At 36.9% G+C, this 25,162-nt stretch overlaps 1 protein-coding gene across 1 annotated transcript; it reads right to left on the reverse strand.

Moving 5' to 3' along the window:
* Positions 1–5,174: 5,174 nt before the first annotated feature.
* On the reverse strand, positions 5,175–6,844 carry LOC104237731 (UDP-glycosyltransferase 75C1). Its single transcript, XM_009791935.2, has one exon. It carries the CDS (start codon positions 6,660–6,662, stop codon positions 5,256–5,258), a length of 1,407 nt encoding a protein of 468 aa, XP_009790237.1. The 5' UTR covers positions 6,663–6,844; the 3' UTR covers positions 5,175–5,255.
* Between the last annotated feature and the right edge of the window lie 18,318 nt (positions 6,845–25,162).

A 25,162-nucleotide genomic window follows, 5' to 3' on the forward strand; every position in this document is an offset into this window, starting at 1 on the left:
CTGAACGGAACTTAAATTCTCAAAACGACCGGCCGGGTCGTTACAAGTTCGAACCTCAACTAGCACATGTTTTTGTATATATGTGAGAGAGCCTCGGTTAAAAACTATGATGAAGTAGAATTGAACTCAGGACCTTTTCTAATTTAAAACTCAACAAAACCAATAAATCAAGCTATTTCTTGTTTAGAATATAATAATTAAATTTTACTGTTCCTGTTCTTTTATAAATTTCGACCCCGCTTATAAAAATTCCGAATACGCCCCTGACCAACAGTATAATCTAGAAAAAAAATTGGCACAAAAGCCACTGGTTCGGACCCTTCATTCAGGCGTTTCTAAAAAAGGAAAAGGGCGAGTCTTATTCGTTTGAAATTAAATATTTGAAAATACTTGTTTGTCTATCAGAAAAGTTGCAAATACTAAACTTCTGTATTTGATATACTGATGCAATATTGAAATATGATTTAAGGTGTTTTAAGCTAATTTTGCAAGTTTGATGCATTATCAGCTTGGTTTTTATTCAATGCATTTATTGATGTTAGCACCAGCTATGGTTAAATGCATCGTACTTGCTCGTTATATTGTAAGTTTGATACATTATTCGCCAAATGTAATTACATGTCAAATCACTTCACCCCCTAATCGTACATTTTTTAGACAAATTGGCCTCTAATATCTATTCCATTAACATAATACTCTAAATTAACACTTTTGGCATTTTTGTCCCTTAGTTTAATACTGAATCTCTTTCCCTTATGCGGGTGACTTTTTATTCATAATTGATATTACATTGTTGGCTAATTCAGTTCGACGTCACTCTTAACACAGTATATGTCTATTTTATACAGATTCCGTATAGTTTTCCTCAAAATGTCTCCCCTTTTAAAAGTATCCTTGCACCTTACATGCAATGGCAGATTTAATATTTTAAAGTCATAGGTGTTTGCCGAAAAAAATTCAAAAGAAAAAGGAAGAAGAGTTTAGTTAATTCTGAGTATTCACTCAATGCTTATCTAAATTTTTTGATAATTGCCTATGTAAATCTATTAAATTTGATTAAAGGCAGGGGCGGATGTAGTGTATATCGGATAGGTTCAATTGAATCCATAACTTCCGATGCGGAGTAAGAATTTATATGTAAAAATTCATTAAAATTGCAAAAATAGTATATATGAACCGATAACATTAAAAATATAATGGGTTCAATGCTAAAATTTTTAAAAGTTGAACCCATAAGATTTAAATTCTGAATCCGCCTATGATTAAAGGCAATGGGTGTACTTTAACGTCCATAACACTCCAGGTTGATCTGCCACTGCTCACATGTATCTTCTTTTATCAACTTTTAATATAGGATTTTATTTGCACATCCGTCAAATACGTGTTCATTTAATTGTTGATTTTAAAAATTATTGATATATCATAAATAACATAACTAATAGGTGTAGTAGCAACTCATATTCATGCATGTGGTAGAAATTTCAAAGCAACACGCCAACTTTTGTTGCATGATAACCTCTTGATACTATGTCAAATCAGATTAGCCAACTCAATTTGAATTATATCATGTCCTCTTAAATGTAAATTCTTGTAGTCTATTTCTAAAATAGTTTACACAAAACCTATGGCTAGCTTTTAATTTGTTCGAACTTAGAAGTTTTAAAAGATTCTAATTTGGTCCATAGATCTGCATAATACAATGAACGAAGGTTGTGGTGAAGTGGTAAGCAGAGGCGGATTTACCTTAGCCCAAGCGATGTTATATGACACAGCTTCGTCAAAAATCTTTACTAATTATTTGTATATAATTCAACTGAGAAAACAAGAAAAACGGTAATATGAAATAAGTGACAACACTTGTCACAAAGAGGTGTCTAGCTTATTTGGTCAAAGCCAGAAGATTTCTAAAGTAGGGACTTGAGTTCGACCCATCTGTAGCCTCATTCTATTTTGTACTACTTGACTAGCACAATACATTTTATAAACAGAAAAGGGTCATATTTATCCCTGTACTCTTTAAAAATGGTTATATTTGTCTTTCGTTATACTTTTTTGATATATTTATCCTTACCATTATACTTTAAGATCATATTTATCCTTGTACTCTTTAAAAATGGTTATATTTGTCCTTCGTTATACTTTTTTGATATATTTATTCTTACCATTATACTTTAGGATCATATTTGCCCATCATCCATTAAATCCCCATGTCCCACCTTTGTTTTCCTACAGGGTGCCTATGTGGATTTCTTTTTCCTCCAAGTTGTGTTATTTCTTTTTCTTGATTATTTTTTTTAAATATGATATTATTACAGTAATTTTTTTGTTTGTTCACGGCTAAAATGGTGACACCGCTTACAAAAATTCCTGCGTACGCCACTGGTGGTAAATACTCCTTCATGCTTAATCAGAGGTCTTTGGTTAGAGCCCTAGGTATGGATCGGAATCGTCTTTTTTAGGGAGAGCTAGCTCCAATACAGGACTTTTCGAAGCAAAACCGAATTTAGTCGGACCCATGCAAGTACCGAATATCGGGTTGGAAACAAAAGATCTGCATGATATTGATTCAATAATGCAGGACCTGCCATCTTCATCAAAATCCTAATAAATTGTGAAAGACAGCAAATAAGTTTTCATGTAGTGCAAATGTGCAATTCGTAAGCTCAAACGTCATTATATTTCAATTTTGGTCCTCAAACGGGCTTTAAATTATATAAAAAAGTTATTGGATTTTAACTCAGTTATATAGTACTATACTATTAGGACTAATTTAACATCTTGTAAAAAGTTACGTGCCGTATAAGAATTTATGACAATTAAACTTGTTGTGAAATATGGTTCTTCTATAGTTCTATGAGGTAATTCTTTTTTGGTCCTAAAAAAAATTAAACAGGTCAACAAATTCTAACGAAAATAAATTATACTGCTTATATTATTTCAATTTGCTTAAACACGTGTTATCAACTAATTCTTTGACACTTTGTTTAACAAAATTCAAAAAATTATAAAATCATTTCTGTAAAAATTAAAAGTTTAAATAGTGATTTATTCAAATATTTTACTTTTATCATTCTGCATGTCAAATTGGATCTCCTGTATTGAGGCGGCGGGAATAGTTTAATGTCATGAAATTCGTCGGCCCTATCTCATATTTTATCGCTAACACAATATGGTAATTTATTTTAACCTAACTGGTGAGTAGTGACATTAACATTAGGGATAATTGTAATTTTTGGTCCCTCAACTATCGATAAATTTTGATATTGATTATTGTAATATTTTATTATATATGTATATTTAACCTTGAATTAATTAGAATATGTGTCATTGATTTGCAAAATGATTTTGATATATTGTAAAAACAAAAATCTTGATATATATATATATATATATATATATATATAGTCTGGAATAGTAGGATGGACAATGACACAACCAGCAGTAATTCAACACTCAACAGATGTAAATATCGTTTTCATGAGTTAGGGACGTATCATTCATACATGTAGTTGACTATTCTTTTAGCACGCAAATTAGAAAAGAAAAAATTGGAAAGTATAATATTAAATGTGCGAATATGATATTTTTGTTGTTAGCAAAATATTTTATTAAGGATAAAGTTTAAAGGTTAATTATTTTTAAATATTAAAAGATGTTATTCTTTTCAGAATATACTATAAACAAAAGAGTATCCCATAAAGTGAAAAGTTTAAAATTAATCGAGCAACTCTGGTTTTTTGCTTTCAGTTGCTTATTTCTTAAAAGAATAACATTTAAAAGTGAACGAACATAAATGGAGGGGTGAAATTAAAAAATATTCAGATTTACAAGTGGTAAATGAAAAATAGTCATAGTTTCAAAAGTAATAAAAATTTAGTCACTTTTTATGTAAAGATAAATTTGAACGAAAACACTGTTCCAAATCCAAAATTATTCTAGCATAATATACTCGAGTTCCAGTATAATATACTGGATTTCCAGCATAATGTACTTGAGTTGCAATATAATATACTGGAATTCCAGTATAATATACTGGTCCAACATAATATGATGGAAGTTTATACACAGGTGCTCCAATCTCCAGTACATTATGCTGGAACTTTCCGTATTGTAACAAAATAATGATTATTTTTCCATGACTTTGCAAACGCTGACTATTTTCTAATTACTAGTCAGAAAACTGACTGACCCACAAATAGAGTCCACATACCAAACGTAACAGATACTTCATTTATAAACAAGTGATTCTACAGGATTCTAAGGATAGCGATTTAAGGCCTCAAGAATAAGATCTCACCTGCATATATTTCGGTTGCACTCAGTTTGTTTCTAAACAACAAAAAGTTGACACGCACGTCAAAAAACGAATTTAGTATTTAAATTTTAAACTTGATAAATTCAACATTTAAGTTACGTTCTTAATATTGAACTAATAGTAATTTTAAAATTATTGGTTCAAAATGTAATATTCGTTAAACTTTTGTGATTTTTACATATATTTATATTTAGTATTAAAAATATTGAGTTCAATTCAACACGTAGCTCATAAGCAGTATATATGACTAACTTTTGTCACAACTACGAAAGTGACAAGATGAATTCGGTGTCTTGTTTTGTATTATGTAAACCTTCATGTCTCGGTACGTGTTAAAGTACAACATTATCACTCTATAGTAAAAAACAACCACAAAAAATAAGATTTAATAAGAAAAATATAGCAATGGCAAAAATAACAAGTAGACATTAGAATCTAGCTATTTGAGCATTTGCTTTGAGTCTTTGACTATTATGTTTTTATGAAACACGAATTCCCCTCCCCCCTATATATAAATTTAAGAATATAACTTATATACACTGACAATACATAACAACTTTAAGTTATCATTATAGTTTAACTTTCTACAATCAAATATCTCTATAACAACTATATCGATATTTTTTAGATGCTATAGTGAAGTGATGTTAAAGATAACATATATTATAACATAATAAAAGATCGGTTCCGAGAAAACTTGAGTTTTATAATGAATGGTTGTTCTATAGGGATAATGTTACAACAAGGTTTGATTGTATAGCAGGTTGCATTGATTTCACTTATTATGCACACTTATTTGTCTTAGTAATTCTCTTTTAGACGACATGATAGTATACAATATTTTTGCACAATCCGAATATATAGAAGTTGAACTCTAAACTTTATTAGGAAAAAAGAAGCAAATTACAAATAGGAAAACAATTGCTTAATTAGATAGATGTCAACAACCTTTGCCAACTTCTTGAACAAAAGCTTTTAGATTCATTTCTGAAGATCCACCTTCTTTTACAGCTTCCCTTGCCAATTCTTTCCATTTTTGAGCATTTCTTCTCATCTCTTCTCCTTTCTCTCCACCATCCATTACCATTTCTATGCATCTTTTTATCTCTTCATTCTCAACCACACCATCTTCATTCTTTTTCAACCTTACACCTGTCTTCCAAACATCTTCAATTAATTTAGCATTTGTCCCTTGATCCGTCCAATGAGGAAATGCCACCACAGGCACACCTGACGATAAACTTTCCAAAGTCGAATTCCATCCACAATGTGACACGAAACATCCTAACGACGGATGTGTTAAAACTTCTAGTTGTGAACACCATGGTACTATTTTCCCATGCTTTTCCAACTCCATCATGCAACTTAATTTCTCTTCTTCTTTACCATTTTCTTGATCTCTTATTACCCACAAGAATGGCCTTTTAATCTCTATCAACCCTTTTGCAATCTCCTCCTTTTGATCTTTTGATAAATTCAAGAGACTCCCAAATGAGATATAAACCACAGATGAATTAGCCTTTGAGTTCAACCATTCAATATAGTCATTAGACTTTTGAAAAAGATCCCCACCAAAGGAAGAATCCAAAGGGTCTTTTCCATCCAAGAATGTTGAAGGAATCAATGGTCCAATCCCAATTAAATTGTATTTTTCAATAGCTTTGAGTTCCTCTTGCTCTAATGCATCAAATGTGTTCACAAGTACTTTTGGATTTTCTTCAACATCTAATGTGTCAAGTTGCTCTTTAAATGTTGGTAGAGCAAAGCTATAATTTCCTTCATTATTACTAGAAGAAAGTAAAAAAGAAGGAAGATCTTGGCTTTTTAGTAATGGAAGGTTAGGCAATTGAATACACCAATTTGGATCATTGGTGCTACATTTTATAGCATCCTCATAGCCATTGAAGTAATAATAATATATGTCTAGCACAGTTGCTGGTTGAATCCATAGTAACGCGCACGGGATGTGAAATTCACGCGCCACGTTTGCAGCCCATGGAAGCAAAAGAGAATAGACAAGGGATGTCACAGGACGTCCCTCGTCTGAGCTCTTCAAAATGATATCTTTTAGGGTTTCAGAACCGCGACTTTTTATCTCCGACATATAATGTTGAGAATCATGCTCATCCGCCTTGAAACCATCGTCGTACCCATCAGAGAATGGCGCAAAATTTAAGCCCTTGGGTAGAGTGGAAGTTGCAGTTTTTGCCATACGACGATGGGCGAAAAGGCTCGTGGCAAAAGTTACCTCAATGCCCATTCTAATTAGCCTCATGGCAAATTGGAGACATGGATTAATATGGCCTTGTGCTGGAAAAGTCACTAAGAGGACATGGGGTTGCACCATTGTTACACCAAATTATGAATAAAAGAACTAACGCAGATAAACTTACGTACTCGAGACGAGAATAGAAGTTAAAGAACCTAAGTCCGGAAAAGAGTTAGGATTAGAGAGAGGGAAGTAGGGTGTAGTATTGTGTGAGAGAAAAGGAAGATAAATCTTGACTTGTATGACTCTTAATAATTGTGTGCTATGATAATAATTAGAGTGGGATATATATAAGGGAGTAAGATTTTTGAGGACCAAATTTGGACTCATGACGTTTGAGGTGACGAAATTGATGAGAAGACAAAGTTTTGCAACTTAATTCTGTTTTTTTAAATAAAACATCAGGTGGGCAAATCAGAAAGTGACTGGCTCTGTGTCACAACGCTGATCTAGAGCAGGATCAATGGATTTACGGGAATCCAGTAAGTTTTGCCAAATATTTAGAAATTTGGGCAAAATATGATATATATATATATACCAAAAATATCTACAGATATTTGAATGGGTACTTAATTATTATATTATATAATATTAGATTACCGAAGAAATTCATAAATTTTAAATTCTAAATTCACGATAAATTATATTGAGGAACTGTGTTCTTAAAGAGAATCTAGATTTGATAGAGAGCTATACCTTTCGTTAGAGGTGGACCTATGCTATATCGAGAGGGATTATCGGTATCTGTAAAGTTCGGCAAAATTTTTATGTGTATATATATATATTTTTAGAAATTAATGATATATTAATAATAGACATCCTATATTCAAAGCAAATTTTAATTGAATTCAAAAGTACGTTCAAATTCTAATCTGCTTATGTCTTTCACGCAGTAGCCTGTACACCCAACTTCAAGTTTTGTCATGCATGACTGCATGAGTTGTCCTGGATAGGCGCGTCTGTTTTTTGTTTCATTCAATTATAAAAAACTTGTGGCTAGCGCATAATCTAGGAGGGTTAATAGCTAGATACAATGTAAAGATTGATGTAGACAAAAATTCTGGTGCTAATAGGTAAATGTTTATCGGCAGGGGCGGATGCACGCTTAAAGAAACGGTATCATGCGATACCATTTTGTCGATTTTTTTTACTAAATATATATATTAATACTGCGAGAAAATTACAGATATATAAGAAAAAATGACACTATTTGACATATTCTTAATTTTGCTCTAAGAGGTCAGAGGTTCGAACCTCAACTAGCTCATGTTTTTTATGCAAATATTTGAGAGAGCCTTGTAGTTAAAAGTTGTGATGATGCAGATTTGAAATCATGACCTTTTCCAACTTAACATTCAACAAAATCAATAGATTAGATTATTTCTTGTCTGAAAGTATAATAATTAAAGTTATTATTCTTGTTCATGTATAAATTTCGATATCCCTATGGACACCTAATTTTTGATCATATTTAAAAAATTTGTCACTTTCTACGATATAAATATTTTTAGGGGTTTAATCAACCGATTTTAGCTTTGTTACACCTTTTTTATAGGGTAAAAATTAAAAAGGAAGTAATTGATAGAGTTATCTGGTGCGGGGTTGTTTAAATTAGTACTCTTAGGGATCGTTTGGTTGGAAATAAATTATCCCAAGATTAATTAACTCGAAATTAATTATCCCGAAATTAGTTACCCTACCCTCTCACAGGGATAAAAAATATACTACAATTTTGGGATAATTAATCTCGAGATTAGTTATACCGTGATATTATCCAAACGAAACATGGAATAAACTCATCTCAAATTTAATCCCGGTGTGAACACCTAATTTTTGCATGCTCTTAATTCTCCTAGAAATACTAGTATTTGGATGATTTTTAGTTATTTGTGCATTTTTTATATTGCATTTCCTTTATTAAAAATACCAAAAATATTTTTACCTTTTATTTGTATATTTTAGTTTGAATCTTTAAATTATATATTCCAAAAAAGATTTTTTCTTTCTACTTATATATTTTCTTTAGGACTGAATAAGATAATTAGGGGATTGAGCTAGTATATTTCAATTGAAATTGAGCCAAAATTGGCCCAAAATTAGAAGCCCAAAGAGCCAAGATCCGATCCAAATGGGGGCTGCCATAGGAGGGTTGAAACAACGTAGTTTTATATTGAAACTACGTCGTTTTAGTTAAGTGACAAAGATCAATCTCATCCATCCATGGTATTTGATCCAATGGCCCTCATTTGATCTCCCAAAAGGTATATAAGCCCTCTAAAATCAGAAAATTGGCCATTTCTCCATAACCAAACCCTAGAAGTCCTTCTCCTCTCTTCTTCTCCTCTTATCGCCGCTGCCCGTCCCCCACGGTGGCGCCGCCGCGGGCAGTGGTCCAAATGCCCTCAAAACTTCACCATCTACTCATCTTTCTCTCCTCTTTCTATATCTTCAACTCAAATCCCCCAAAACTTCACGAATCTCTACGAATAGGCAAAAATCTGAAACCCTAACCCTTATATTTTCCCAAATTCGTGAGTTTTCAGGCCACTTCACCCCGTACCACTTACATGGATGTTTATAACTCGACTCGATGTACCATTTGGCATTGGTATTGGAGCCGAATTTTGATAGTCATTTTCCGGCGAACTTTTTTCCGGCGACCACTGCTCCACTGTTGCGACGCGCCAAAACCACCACTACCCCTCCGTCTTAGCCTATTTTTCGATCCAAAGGCACTCGTTTCTTCTTGGCAAGACACTGCAATTCCTTTGTTTAACGTATTCCAAAAAGAACCGTGTGCCTTGGGGTCGGACAGCCACCACCGGGAATCCTCTAGTGGCTCGAATCAGTTTCAAGCGCGCTTGTAGGGTATAACCTTCATTCCCTCACTAAGTTTTGATTTTTAATAGTGATAAGTTTAGTTTGCAACTTTGATTTCTCTTTTGGTCAATTATTGTTAATTAGAGTATCGAATTAGTGCATATGTTGATTAGTTATCTCTGTTTATCAGATTGTTATCAACCAACAAGATTGGTTGAATCGTTAGTTTAATTAGTTGTTTGTTTAGTTGTTGTTAATCATTCTCTGTTAGTTTAACGATGCTCGTTTAACTTCTGTTTTGCGCTTCAGTTTGTTATCTCAGTCGCTTCATGTTAGTTTGTATGAATCGAATTGATTTCAATCTATTTAGTTTGAATACTTAGTTCGGTTATCTTTTAAGTCTTGTTTCTGCTGTTTCAATTCATAGTTTGGTTAGTTAGAAAGTGTGAGTTTTGAACTCAGTTATTTATTGATAAAGTCAGAGGGTACTTGAGTGTAGGCCCCATGTTTGGTTGCTTTTACTGTTTTAATAGCTATTTTGAGCACACTATTCCAAACACTACACATAGTTGGTAAAGAAATTGTCTTTTAGATAGATTTTTCATCAAAAATCTGTCCGTTGAACTGTTGGGACAGATTTTGGTAGAAAATCTATCCTTTGGATAGGTTTGCAATAATAATTGATGGCCACCCTCTCCTATAAAATGGAGGTCTTTCTTTCAATTAAAGAGTTTTTTGAACACCCTAACACCAAAAAGGATCTTTTACTCTAAAAGAGGACACATCTTACACACTTAGAAAAGAATATAACTTTGAGTGTAAATGAGAGCAGTTGGAGCCTTAAAAGAGATCTGGCAGCCCTTTCTTACTATGAAAATCCTTTTAAAAAGTTTCCAAGTTCGTTCTTAGTTCTAAAGTAGTTCTTCTGGGTTTGGAGTTCATTTTTCTCTGATTTTCTTGATTGGCTGTGTTGCTGTTGTTGGCTGGAAAGTGTTGAGTTCAACAGTTGTGGACGCTTGAGTTCATCACTAAGTCACCAGTTTTGCTACTTAGGTAACTTTTCATGATGTAGTTAAGTTTCAGTTTAAATGAGTGGCAATGACACTTTTATTTAAAGAACTATTACTTGTGTTGACTGTTATTAGTATGCTCTTGTCCTGCTTCGGTAAGATTCATCTAACTTGTTTAGAGATGAATGTCGAATGCTAAAAATTATACATTCACGTTATGCTTAGATAGTATAGCTTATTTTTTATCGTGTCTGCAAATAAGTTTAGTTAGTAGAATGAGTTATGTGTATCCTCTAAATAAGCATGAGAAAAGGTTATACGATTGAAAAGCAATCGAGTTCTATCTTTTGTTTAACAGATAAATGCTAAAATTTACTTTTAATGAAGAGTTTTATGCCTGATTTATTGTTTACGTTGGCCTCCTTCAAATACTAGATCTTATCAACCCGTGAAGTTAAGTTTGATCTCTGCTTGTGTAATTGTGTACTGCCTAATGGTGGCCCTTCATGCAACATAGGATTCTTAAGTTCGACTTTATGAAAGATAAAATTAGCACAGTAACTAAAGATGAGTGTAAAGTCGTGATTCATTTTTTTTTGGAAAAGTAAAGTTTATTGATTAATTGAGTTGGAATCATTTGAGCCGATGAAAAGTGGAGTTATGTTTTATATATTGTGTTTTAGCTATTCCAGTTAATCTTTATTAAATTTATTTGTTTTTCTCTTCTTTTTTTTTTCTATAGAATTTCTAAGAGTATTGGTTATTCTTTCTAGAGTATTCATTAGCCTTATTTGATAAGGCAACTGGGAAATTGAGCATTTAAAAGGTCCGGTAATTTGGACATTAAAATGGAGGTAGGATAGTGATTTTCGCTAATGTAGGACGATTTTCTTTAATAACAAATAAATAAAAAATAAAAAAAGGAAAAGAAGGTTGGGCCAAAAATTTTAAAAAAATTATGCTAGGCCCACTCTATTATAAATCAAGGAAACATGCCCAAAGCTTTTAAAGTTCATTTGCCCATGTCTTCCCAAAAGTTGCTGACCTATTTGTATTTAAATCAACGGTTGCCCACTCTTTAAAATAACAAGTTGGCCCATTTTTTTTTCTTGTAGTTAATTAATCTCAATAAATCAGTTTTTCTTTTATTAAAATAATTTTACAACTCATTTTTTAGTAATTAATTTAAACGGTAGGCAATTAGTAGGCACACTTTCACTTCACGGAATCGCTTGCGTAGCGTGATATTTAACATTCAGTAAATTAATTTAATAATCTCATACCATACCTATTAGTTTTAGCTAATTTTTAATTTAGTTAATCCTTTGCTAAAAATCACAGATTCGCTTGCGTAGCGCGGTAACGATATTTAATAAATTTTCAAAAGCTAATTTTTCCTCAAAGCACAATTGTAGTAATTTTTCTAAAGTAAATAACGTGCTAATAATCGTTTGTCATGACCGCGGATTCGCTTGCGTAGTGCTGTTATGACTAAATAATAAATTTCTTCGATCACGCATTCGCTTGCGTAGTGTGGTTATGTATCTTACTATTCAAAGTATTCTTTAATTTTTCTAATAATCAAGAGATAAAAGCAGATAGGTAAAACATGAAAATAGTATAAATCTCAGTTTGTCCAAAATTAGTTCAGGCCAAGTTTTAAGTCAATAAAGCGACCATGCTAGAACTATAGGACTCGGGGAATTCCTTATACCTTCTCTCCGGTCAACAGAATTTCTTACCCAAACTTTGTTTTTGCAGACCGATAAAAATAGAGTCAAACCTTCCTTTGACTAGGGATTTAAATAAAAGGTCACTTGGAACACCGAAAACCAATTCCAAGTGGCGACTCTGAACAATAAAATAATCCCTATTTCAAAATTGTCACTTTAATTAGAAAAACCCTTTAACCCACAATCCTTAACGCATATCTTATTCTCTCGGGTGTAGAAAAAGGGTGTGACAGCTCTGGCGACTCTGCTGGGGATCAGAACCCAGAACTTCTAGTTTAGGGTTCAAGAATTCGAGCTTAGAATAACTTTTATAATTGGTTTTATTTATTGTCTTAAATTTTTTGCATGTTTGGGCCTAATTTGCTAATTGTCATTTACCGCTTTAATATTACTTGAACTGTATTTTATTGTCTTCTCACGCACCCCCCTCCGAGTCTTCTTGAAATTAAAAATTGGGCATTTGCTTGACATAGCCCGCTTTCTTTGAGATAGCCGAGGTGCTTGTCACCCGGTGAAAGATTTTAATCACACATGTTTTAGGCGGGGAGCACCACCAGTTAAGCCGGAAACCAATGCTACCGGTAAACTTACCCTCCTCGGCTCGAGTTGTCCGCTCGAGTAAGCCACTCTAGATACCTTCTCCACCAGGATTTAAACCTAGAAGAACAAACCTCATACCGGATATCCCTAGTAGGTTCGTTTTATGTGCATCACGTGCATTTGACTTAGCGAAACTCGGCACAGGGGCCGGGTCCGTATAAGACAGGTATCCTCCTTGAGACCATCATGTTCACTTATGTGCTACTTGATACATCATTTGGAAGGCTTACTTGCATTGTTGACCGGCTTTTTCTAACAAAAAAAAATTAATTAGTGTAATTTAAAAAAAAAGAAAGAGAAATAATTCTCCTAGTTTAGTGCAAAATAAACCTTTAAAAAAAAGATTTTGTAGTAGTCTGGTGTGGGTTGTAAAGATTAATTTTCATTAAGAAGGGGGGAAAGTACCCAGTTTTATCGAACTACGCGAGTTTGATTATCATCGGATGTGAGATACGTAGGCAACCTCCATCGGGTTCAGCCCACACTTTTCAAAAAAAAGGGAGCATAAAATTTTCGAAAAAAAGAGAGAGCCTATTTTGGCCACCTTTTTACTGTCTTGCCCTCGTGTTCCGATTGTTTTGCCAAGACAGCCTTAAAATCTTCCCAGGAAGTGCTGAAGGGTCGTTTTTTGTAAAAATAGCTACTTTATCCGTATTTATTCACCTTTTACCATTTTGCCCTCATGTCTGACCATTTTTTTGAAGCAGCTTTAAACCTTTCCGGAAGTACCGAAAGGCTGTTTTCGCAAAAGTAGTCATTTTATCTAGTTTTGTCTGATTATATTTGCTGAGACAGCTTTTAAACCCCTTGTTGACACCTAATTTTTGACCCTATTTGAATTTATTCCCACTTTTCCCACTTATCTCGTCAATACCTCACTTTCACTTTCCCTCGCCCCCACACCGGTCCCTCATCCCACTATTTTCATATTCCCATCCCACCTTCTTTTGTCCCCCATTTTTCCTTGTCCCCTCTTACTTTATCCCTTTCCAACTCACTCATGTTACACTCCAACAACAAGACAACTTTTACCTCTCCCCTTTTTCCTTATTTTAAGCTTCTTTAACACACACACGGTCATAGGCAGCAAGGGGAGCTCCCCAACTCTCTCCTCTACCAATTTTTTCTCCAAATACACTCACCCTCCCAAAAACGCGGATAGAGTATACCTTCTATATACACTCGATATACCGTGGGTATACACGGGCAGAACACCCCCTCCCCAACGGATCTCCTTCTTTCTTTCTTCTCAAACCAGAAAATAATGACCTTTTCACCATCAAGACCAGCCTTGAAGCTCCAGTAATTCAGCCATCAAAAATCCGTTCAAAACACATTAAAACAAGCTTGAAAATAGCTCTGTTTTTTTAGTCAAAATGACCTCTAAAATAGCAGCAAAAACCTGTTGCAAACAGCCATAAAATCCACCCCTAACACCACCCAAAATGAGCCAAAAGATCTGCTGAAATCGGCTAAAAGAAATCAAAACAGATGCGTTTGGATTTTCGTCGCCGGTCGAAGTCGCTAGTCCGGGTTTCCGTTTGAGTCTCCTTCTAGTCCGTATGGTTTTGCTTGGCTTTATTTCGTTTTGGAGTAACGATTGTTGAGCTGTATCCATTTCATGAAGAAGGTTGTCTTCTCAGTCTATTGATAGAATATTCATATCAAAGGTTCATTTCCTCTAAATTCTTGTTTGCATTAGATGAATGTTTCAGTTTTGATTTAGATCTGTTTAAATGTTTCATTATTATTTCTTTTGTTTCTGTTTTGATTTATGTGTGTTTGATTAGAATTAGTTTCTCAAGTCACTAAATAATTAGCTTCTCACCTATGTTGTTAGATTAATATGATTTGAGAAATCCATGTTAGACTTGAACGTAAATAAGTCATTATTTTAAAGGAAGTTCTTTTTTTTTTAAAAAAAATAATTTTTATGTTAGCATTTTATTCCTTAGTTGATGTTATGTTTCTAGTGTTCAATTATTTTAATTTCTTGTTTCATGAAACAATATATGGCTTTAAGTTCAAAATTATTATAGTTATCTAATAAAAACTAAAAAATGGAGCCTTACGCTAAAGAAACTATGGTATATTAGAGCCATTGGATCTTTTAAATTTAAAGTGAGATGAATGAGATTTTGGGCTTTTAGATTTAATAAGTCATAGCAAGGATTATGATCCGGGCTCAAATACAAACTGGGTAAAGAATAAAAATCTACACTATATCACTTTTACTACAATAATTCTATAACTCTCGGCTTTGCAATAATCTCAAAGTAGTTTAGAAAAAATAATTGTATATTCGTTGTTTGCTTTAGGCGCGATTAATAAATTATCGTGGCTATGGGAACGGTTCCCGTGGCATAGTTGCGATACCAAATCTCCTAAATTTGGGTGTGCATTTATGTGACCCAAATCCAAATCTCAACGGAGTCGGAATGTATTAACAACCACGGGTGCATTGATTGCGACGTGGTTCGAGATGCATTTTCACGACATTGCAATTCTATTAAAAAAAAAATAATAAAAGCGGTTTAAAGTTGATAAAAGCACATAAATTATAATATGTATTAAAATCAGATATTTAGCCATTACAACAATTTAAGCGACCGTGCTAGAACCACGGGATTCGGGGGTGCCTAACACCTTCCCTCGGGTCAACAGAATTCCTTACTTAGAATTTCTGGTTCGCAGACTTCATTTGGAAAGTCGAATATTTTCCTCGAATTGGGATTCAAGATAAACCGGTGACTTGGGACACCAAAAGCCAAACCTTTCCCAAGTGGCGACTCTGAATTAAATAAATAATCCCATTTCGAATATTGTCACTTAAATTGGAAAAACCCCCTCACGCATTTACCCTTCTGGGCGGGCGCGCAAAAGGAGGTGTGACAGCTCTGGCGACTCCGCTGGGGATAAGAACCCAGAACGTTAGTCCAGGGTTCAGAATTCGAGCTTAGAATAATTGTTATATTTGACTTTATTATCTGATCTTTATTACATGTTTGGGCATAACGTGCTAAATGTTGTCTTTTACCGCTTTAATATTATCTGAACTGTATATAAACTGTGCCGAAACCCTTCTCTTCTTACCTCCGGGGAGGAGCTTGCTGGTCAAGACTCCCTATTCTGTTAGTGTCATACCCTGAAATATGAAAGAGGCCGGACAAGTTACAAAGCCGGACGATCTCGCGGGTCCCCGGTACGTAGCCCCCTCCTCGACTCGAGTTGTCCGCTCGGGTACACAGTCTAGAACATATACCCAGGATGAACCTAGTATAACAAAACCTCATGCCGGATCCCTAGTAGGAACGCTTATTTGCATCACGTTGCATTTGACATAGGGGACTCAACATAGGGGTTGGGTCCGTCTAGGACAAGCAACCCGAAATGAAAAGACTATCCTGTTGCATCTCGTTTGTTTTGCGCATTTATTTGCTTCAGATCTGCATGCTGACCGGTTTCTGAAATAAAAAAAAAAAAAATTAAAGAAGAAAAGAAAAATAGTAGCGTAGGGAGATAACTACTTATTTTTAGAAAATCAATGTCCAAGTAGTGTCAAAACCTCCGAAATTTTCTTGAAAAAAAAAATGAAAACAAAATTTGTATTTTAGTTTGATTTTAAAAAAAAAACATATATAATACAAAAAAATATTTCCTTTAAATCACTCTCAAAATCCAAAAATATTTGTTTAATAAAAAAAGAAGAAGGGAAAATTCAAAAATATTTTTTTTTCTTTTGTAGTATCTCTTTCATAAATTCAAACTAATAGTCCAAATATTTCCTTAGAAAATTTTTCGAAATTTCAAAAAAGGTGAAAAGAAGTTAAAATTCAAAATATTTCTTTAGTCGTCGTTACTTTTCAATTTTTTTTTTAAAATCGAAATCCAAAAATATTTTCTCCTTTTCTTTAAAAGGTTTTATTAAAAAAAAAGGGGGTTTAGTTTATTTCCTCTATTCCTGATCGGACCGAACTACACCGATTTGATTCTCATAGGGTGTGAGGTACGTAGGCAACCCTCATCGGGTCCAACCTCCCCTTTTTCAGAAATAGCCAAAATGTCAGAATTTTAATTTCATCATAAATGAGTCGGGTGATGTCGCTTTTGTCAAATGTAGCCGAATGTTCCCGAAAGGGACACGCCGGAAGGCTAACTTTGCGTAAACAACCGCTTTTGGTCATTCTTTTTGAATTTTGACCAATTTGCCCAACAGCCTTAGAATCCTCGTCCCCGAGGCTCTGTGAGACTGTGTTCCCAATGCCGGGCCACTATTTTGAAAAAAAGAGTCATAAATAAATCAAGTGATGTTGTTTTTGTCAAAAACAGCCAAATGTTCCCGAAAGGGACGACGGAAGGCTGACTTTGCATAAACGGCTACTTTCGATCATCCTTTAGAGTTTTGATCAGGTTGACCCTCACAGCCTTAAAATCTTCATCCCCGAAGTGCTGAAAGGCCGTGTTCGAAAATCGGATCTTTCTTTCTAAAATATAGGCAAATCATTTTTGCTTAAATCACCTTAATAAATGTGCAGGATGAGCACAATGCAAAACGAACACTTGTTTCTTTATTTTTGCACTTGTTAGTCCCGAACTACGCAAGATCTGATTCATGCGGGGTCATGATACGTAGGCAATCCCCATCAGATTCGATCATAGCTATAAAATAAATTGAGTGAAAAAAAACTGAAAGAAAAGGAGAAAGAAAATTGAGTGGAAAAGAGAAAAGAAAAAATAGTGAAAAAAGGAAAAAAGAGTGACAAAATAAATATATAAAAAAAAGAGCGGCAACAACAAGATCAAGAGTGGTTAAAGAGAGGAAGGAATAAAAGAAAAGAGGTACATAGTGAAGAGGGCTAGTTTAAGGCCGGGATGAAACATGCAACCCGTTCAAACACATGGTCAAAGCGTTTAACTGTTTAGGTGCATTGCATCCCATCGTGCGATTTCCTATATGTTAAATGCCTCAAAACTAACATGGTTGTGTGTGTGAGTGAATTAGCCAGTTTCTTTTCAGGTGATTGGTTTTGTTGGTATGCGGTGATGAACATGTAGCCTTGCACGCAGCCACAACATTATACACAAAACTGAGCTCCACCTCCCAGAAATGCCCATCCTTACCAAGCTTCATATAGTCCCCAATCATTTGTTCCTTAGTACAATCCTCACCCAAGAGAGTCTTTCAAAAGGAATCAGTTCACCCCTATTGGTGAATCATACTCAGGCTTGTTCCAAAAGCTAGACAGGCGAAGTTTGCTGCAGCCAGTGGCCCCAAATCGGCCAAGCACCGAGTCCCCCCTCCCCGCATCGAGCTGATACTAGATGTGAATACCACTATGGAGCAGTGGGGCACGGTACAAAGGACTGTTGGTCGTTGGACCCTCAAAATGGCAGTTGAAGACTTGATTGAAGCTGAAAGAATCGTTCTCCGGGACGAAAAGGTTCCTAATATGATGAATATTCCCCTGCCTACTCTCACAAACGGGACAATAGATGAAATGATCTGTGAAACTGAGGAATTTGATCAGGCACTGAAGGCTATTGCAGCCATTGCCGAGACAGAAGAAAAGTCAAAAAACGATTGCCAAGCCCGAAAGTTCCCCATCATACGGGAGTCTCGGTAGCCAGTCTTGCTATCCTTTCTGCATCTGGATTATCTCAGGGTGTGATCCAGATGTTTTACTTTATTGTGTTACTTTCCGATGTAAACCCTTCTATATTCAATTTTTTTTTAAAAAAAACAACAACAAAAAAAAATCAAAAAATCAAATGAAATTGATATTTTCATTTTCCCGGAATGTCTCTTTTCTTAAATCTTGTCAATTTTCTCATTCTCTTTTAGTTCTGTTAAATGCAGATTTCAATAATATGACATGCTTGCGGACTTCATGCCCGGATCTTAAAACTCGTCAGACCTTGAAATAATGAATCAAGAATTGGGTCGCAATGAAGAATAGCTTAAGGAAACAAGACCAAGATTTGGAAAAGCTGAAAGAAAATTGGGTCCAGATTGGAAAGGTACGTGCATTGCAACAAGAGTACTGCCAAAAGAGTGCGTTATACTTGGGACACATCGAAGGAAATGCCCTTGAAATAACTGTCAATGCAAATGCAGTCAAAAGGTACTATATTGGATCCTACATATAGTTCTAATATTTTCCGGTTGAGATGACGAAGGCTTTCATTCTTGCTACCTAAGCACTATCAACCCTTTGCAAACCCATTTGAGCTGGTTACTCCTCTTTGATTACCCTCTTTGGAACCTGAAAGTATTATTGAAGAATAAAATGAAAAAAAAGAAATTAAAATAAAAAAGAAAAATGAAAAAAAGGTAGAAGAAAGAATTGGAAAATAAGAAAATATATATAAAAAAAAGAAGGGAAGAAAAGACAATGAAAATGAAAAAAAGGGAAACGGAAGGGAAGAAGAAAGTGAAAAACAAAGCAAATCAGAAAAACAAAAAAAAATCCAAAAACAAAAGTTGTCTGAACTACGTTTGACTTGATTCCGAAAGGATACGTAGGCAACCTCTCCTTGGGGTTCAGTCACACCAAAATAAAAATCCAAAGTCCCCCAAAAGTGAAACTGGGGCAGAAGTTATAATGGTTCGGCAATGATCCCGCCCAAAAGGTTCCAAAGTTGTAGTTCAATCCAAATTCTTTTCACCCCAAACCTTGTTCAAGTCCTTCTGATCTATCGGCAAAGCGGTTCAAAATGGGAGGATGGAGTTATTTGGATCTGATACAACAAAATGAGAGGAATAAAATGAGAGAGTCTTACTGGTGAAAACCCACACGGGCACCGTAAGGCGACGCTAAGCAGAGAAAATCAAAATGAGAAGTCTTGTTAATGCAAACCCACACGGGCACTATAAGGAGATGGCAAGAAATAAAATGAAAAATGCCAGCTCGTGAAAACCCACAAAGGGCGCCCATGGTCGAAAATAAGATCCTCACAGCCATCGGCATCAACAGAGTCCTGGCAAGGTTCCTCGGTATTCAAGGCAAAGTTGTGATGAATTTTTGAGAGTCGGACGGTTTACACAGATCAGACATCCAGTCCAAAAGGCATGTCATGTTCATTGAAGTCCGCATGTACTCCAGATAAGTCCTTCTCTCCTTTCCCCGAAAGGGACACTTCTAGTTTTAAACTCATTCTCCATTCAATTATTTGTTTCTCTTTGAATCCCTTTTGGTCTAACACTGTTCCAAAACCAAGACAAAGAAAGGATGACAAGACTGATTTACAAGGCATTCATTTGATACACGCTAATGTGCAAAAGGCACCCAGCCTCAGCAGGGGCATCAAGATGACCTCGACTGGCCATGGCAGCCGATGCTCAAGAATCAAAACTCTTGGAAGGAGAAAATCAAATTAAAGCGCCTATAAAGGCAATTGAAGTGGAAAGGGTTGAGTTTCACGTGGCTAATCGCCTCAGCGAAGTTGAAGAAACCAAGGTACCCCCAAATGCTCTAAAATTGAAGTTGGAAGAAAGAAGACAGAAAAGAAAGGCCTACAAAGGCAAAATAAAGTTGGAAAGGTTAAGTCCCACGCGACTAGCCATTGCAGTTAGGTTTGAGGATCAAAATTCCCTGATGCTACGAAAAAAACAAACAAACAAACAAATAATTTGCCTGAACTACGTCTGACTTGATTCCGAAAGGATACGTAGGCAGCCTCTCTCTGGGGTTCAGTCACACCAAAAATAAAATCCCTTTTCCCTGAAGTTGAAACTGAGGCCCACCAAATGGTTCCGAAGTTGTAATTTCATCCACAATTATTTTACCAAAAACCAAGTACAAGTCCTTCGGATCAATCGCCAAAGGCGGGGGAAAACCAAGAAATATCATGGTTGGAAGCCGATGCATTCTAAGATTGAGAGAAATAAAATGAGAGAGTCTTGTCGGTGAAAACCTTCGGGCACCATGAGGCGACCGGAGTAGAGAAATCGAAAATGAGAGAGTTTGTTTAGTAAAAACTCGCAAAGAGTGCTATCAGGCGACAGTGAGAAGAGAAATCAGAGAGGTCGACTAGCGAAAACCCGCAAAGGGCGCTGTCGGCCGAAAAAATGATTCCACCTCAAAAAGTGCTGAGCAGGTTCCCTGGTTTGGAAACATAGATCCGTTTTTGGTTCATGAGGAAATGCAAGTTCGTGAGGGTCGGGCATCCAGTCCCAAAAGCATGTCATGTCAATTTAAAGTCAGCATGTGCCTCAGATAAGTCTTTCTTGTCCCGAAAGGGACGCTTCTCTTTTAAATTCGTTTCTCCACTCTTTGTTTACCTTTCCTTGAGTCACTTTCGTTTTAACCCTAAATTCCAAAATGTATTGGAAAGAAAAGGTGGCAGGACCGGTTTCACAGAGCTCCATTTAGCAAGAAGTGAAGAAAATACCCCGCTTTAGTGGTGCGCCAGTCCAATCCCGACTGATCATGATGTTGATTGCCTTCAAAGTAGAGACACACACGAAAAAAAAAAATCCCCAATGAGTCTGCCCTAGTAAAAATCCCCAACGAGTCTGCCCCAGTAAGAATCCCCACTGAGTCTACCTCCAAATCCCCAAGCAGAGTGAGATGGAAGAACCAAAGCCTTACACGAGCGAATCATCATGAAATCCTGAAATCTGAGTCTTATCAGTTTGAAAAGGGGTCGCCTTTGAAGCCAATCAATGGCGAAGTTTCTCAACAGAAATGAGGCTGGGACCAAGAAAAATAATGAGGGCCACAAAACCGACCACAGTTTCAAACTAACAATTGTTCTTTGTTTGAAAAATTGAAACAAGTGCAATCCAAAGCAACTGTGCAAGAAGCAGGTGCAACCAAAAGAAAAAGAAATGCACAAACCGCACAAGAAGCAGGTGCAACCATGCAAAAGGCAGGTGCAGCCAAAAGGAAATGCGCAGGGGTTAGAAATAGCTATGCTGCAATAATCAACCCAAAAGGGAAGTCTCCTCCCAATTCTTTCCTGCATTTTTACTCATTTTTCTTAAAAAGGGTCCCATTCCCTAGTTGATTCCCGGCATAACCCGTGGGCCTCCCTGGCATCACCTAGGGACCTTTTTCCTTTTTTCCGGCATAACCCGATGACTTCCCCGGCATAACCCGAGGACTCTTTCCCTTTTTCGGCATAACCCGATGACTTCCCCGGCATAACCCGAGGACTCATTCCCTTTTCGGCATAACCCAATGACTCTTCGGCATAACCCGAGGACTCTTTCCCTTTTTCAGCATAACCCGATGACTTCCCCGGCATAACTCGAGGACTCTTTCCCTTTTCTGGCATAACCCGATGACTTCCCTGGCATAACCCGAGGACTCTTTCCCTTTTCCGGCATAACCCGATGACTTCCCCAGCATAACCCGAGGACTCTTTCCCTTTTCGGCATAACCCGATGACTCCCCGGCATAACCCGAGGACTTTTTCCCTTTTCCGGCATAACCCGATGACTTCCCCGGCATAACCCGAGGACTCTTTCCCTTTTTCGGCATAACCCGATGACTCCCCGGCATAACCCGAGGACTCTTTCCCTTTTCTGGCATAACTCGATGACTTCCCCGGCATAACCCGGGGACTCTTTCCCTTTTTCGGCATAACCCAATGACTTCCCCGGCATAACCCGAGGACTCTTTCCTTTTCCGGCATAACCCGATGACTTCCCCGGCATAACCCGAGGACTCTTTCCCTTTTTCGGCATAACCCGAGGACTCTTTCCCTTTTCCAGCATAACCCGATGACTCCCCGGCATAACCCGAGGACTCTTTTCCTTTTCCGGCATAACCCGATGACTCCCCGGCATAACCCGAGGACTCTTTCCCTTTTCTGGCATAACCCGATGACTTCCCCGGCATAACCCGAGGACTCTTTCCCTTTTTTGGCATAACCCGATGACTTCCCTGGCATAACCCGAGGACTCTTTCCCTTTCCGGTATAACCCGATGATTTCCCCGGCATAACCCGAGGACTCTTTCCCCTTTTCGGCATAACCCGATGACTCCCCGGCATAACCCGAGGACTCTTTCCCTTTTCTGGCATAACCTGATGACTTCCCCGGCATAACCCGAGGACTCTTTTTCGGCATAACCCGATGACTTCCCCGGCATAACCCGAGGACTCTTTCCCTTTTCCGGCATAACCCGATGACTTCCCCGGCATAACCCGAGGACTCTTGCCCTTTTCCGGCATAACCCGATGACTTTCCCGGCATAACCCGAGGACTCTTTCCCTTTTTTCGGCATAACCCGTGGACCTCCCTGGCATAACCCTGGGCCCCTTTTTCTTTCCTCCCCGGCATAACCCGAGGACCTCTTTTCTTCACGGCATAACCCGTGAACCTCCCTGGCATAACCCAGGAGCCCTTTTTCCTTTTCTCCCGGCATAACCCGGTCAGTTTTCCGGCATAACCTGGCAATCCTCCCAATTTAGGGCTCCAATCCCTAAGTTGAGCGAGTTTCCTTTAGCCGACATTAGGGCTCCAATCCCTGAGTTGAGCAATTTTCTTTTAGCCGACATTAGAGCTCCAATCCCTGAGTTGAGCAATTTTCTTTTAGCCGACATTAGGGCTCCAATCCCAGAGTTGAGCAATTTTTCTTTAGCCAACATTAGGGCTCCAATCCCTGAGTTGAGCGAGTCTCCTTTAGCCGACATTAAGGCTCCAATCCCTGAGTTGAGCAAGTTTCCTTTAGCCAACATTAGGGCTCCAATCCCTGAGTTGAGCGATTTTCTTTTAGCTGACATTAGGGCTCCAATCCCTGAGTTGAGCAAGTTTTCTTTAGCCGACATTAGGGCTCCAATCCCTGATTTGAGCATTTTGCCTTTTGCACACATTAAGTCCCCAATCCCTGAGTTGCGTCTTTTAGGCTTGAGGTTTCCAATCCCCTCATCAATTCTGTAGATTTTTATGGCAATTAACTCACGAAATTTTCCTAGTGAAAACTGGGGCAGAAAATTTCGTTTGTTTGTTTGTTTGTTTTGATGTTTGAGCAGGTTGCCCTCGAAACATAAGGTACAAGATGACTGATGGAATGAATCTCAGTCCAAAATAAAGAAAAGAAGAAAAGAACAAAAAAAGAAGTGAATTCATAATATTGAAGTGGAGAAAGATGCGGACTGCTCAAGATACGTTTGAAGTTACAAGTTTTCGCATGTCCCGCCTTGACCCAAGCTGAGGAAAGAATCAACACCTACAGCTAACAAGCATCAAGATTCAGATCGGAGTCTGCAGTAAGACCTAGCCAAGACTCAAGATCAAGCTTCAAGAGATTTATAGATAGGAATCTTGTAACTCGTAGCTGATAGGCTTGTTAGTATTTTTAATTTTGATTTTATGTAATCAACAGGACATCGGACCGGAACTTCGACGGAACCTCGCGCAGCTCTCAACCTCGGCACTCCATCGCCCCATTCACTTCTGAACTACTCCTGACCTGGTTCCCTTATAACCCGGGATATGTAGGCCGTCCAAAACTAGGACTCGGTTGTGCCTTTCCTTTATTTTTCTTCCTCTTTTGAATAACGATATGGTCAAAAATTAGTCACATAGTTCACTTTATCTTTGCCCGAAAACTCTTCGTGTTTTCGAGCAAAGATGGGCAGCTGTTGACACCTAATTTTTGACCCTATTTGAATTTATTCCCACTTTTCCCACTTATCTCGTCAATACCTCACTTTCACTTTCCCTCGCCCCCACATCGGTCCCTCATCCTACTATTCCCATATTCCCATCCCACCTTCTTTTGTCCCCCATTTTTCCTTGTCCGCTCTCACTTTATCCCTTTCCAACTCACCCATGTTACACTCCAACAATAAGACAACTTTTACCTCTCCCTCTTTTCCTCATTTTTAAGCTTCTTCAACACACACACGGTCATAGGCAGCAAGGGGAGCTCCCCAACTCTCTCCTCTACCCATTTTTTCTCCAAATACACTCACCCTCCCAAAAACGTGGACAAAGTATACCTTCGATATACACTCGATATACCGTGGGTATACACGGGCAAAACACCCCCTCCCCAACGGATCTCCTTATTTCTTTCTTCTCAAACCAGAAAATAATGACCTTTTAACCATCAAGACCAGCCTTGAAGCTCCAGTAATTCAGCCATCAAAAATCCGTTCAAAACACATTAAAACAAGCTTGAAAATAGCTCCGTTTTTTTAGTCAAAACAACCTCTAAAATAGCAGCAAAAACCTGTTGCAAACAACCATAAAATCCACCCCTAACACCACCCAAAATGAGCCAAAAGATCTGCTGAAATAGTCTAAAAGAAATCGGAACAGATGCGTTTGGATTTTCGTCGCCGGTCGAAGTCGCTAGTCCGGGTTTCCGTTTGAGTCTCCTTCTAGTCTGTATGGTTTAGCTTGACTTTATTTCGTTTTGGAGTAACGATTGTTGAGCTGTATCCATTTCATGAAGAAGGT

The sequence above is a fragment of the Nicotiana sylvestris genome, chromosome 1, assembly GCF_000393655.2.
Source record: "Nicotiana sylvestris chromosome 1, ASM39365v2, whole genome shotgun sequence".
In the NCBI taxonomy this organism is placed as follows: domain Eukaryota; kingdom Viridiplantae; phylum Streptophyta; class Magnoliopsida; order Solanales; family Solanaceae; genus Nicotiana; species Nicotiana sylvestris.

Coding starts and splice junctions, on each gene's coding strand:
- LOC104237731 (XM_009791935.2), bottom strand. CDS start 6,662: ATGGTGCAACCCCATGTCCTCTTAGTGACTTTTCCAGCACAAGGCCAT.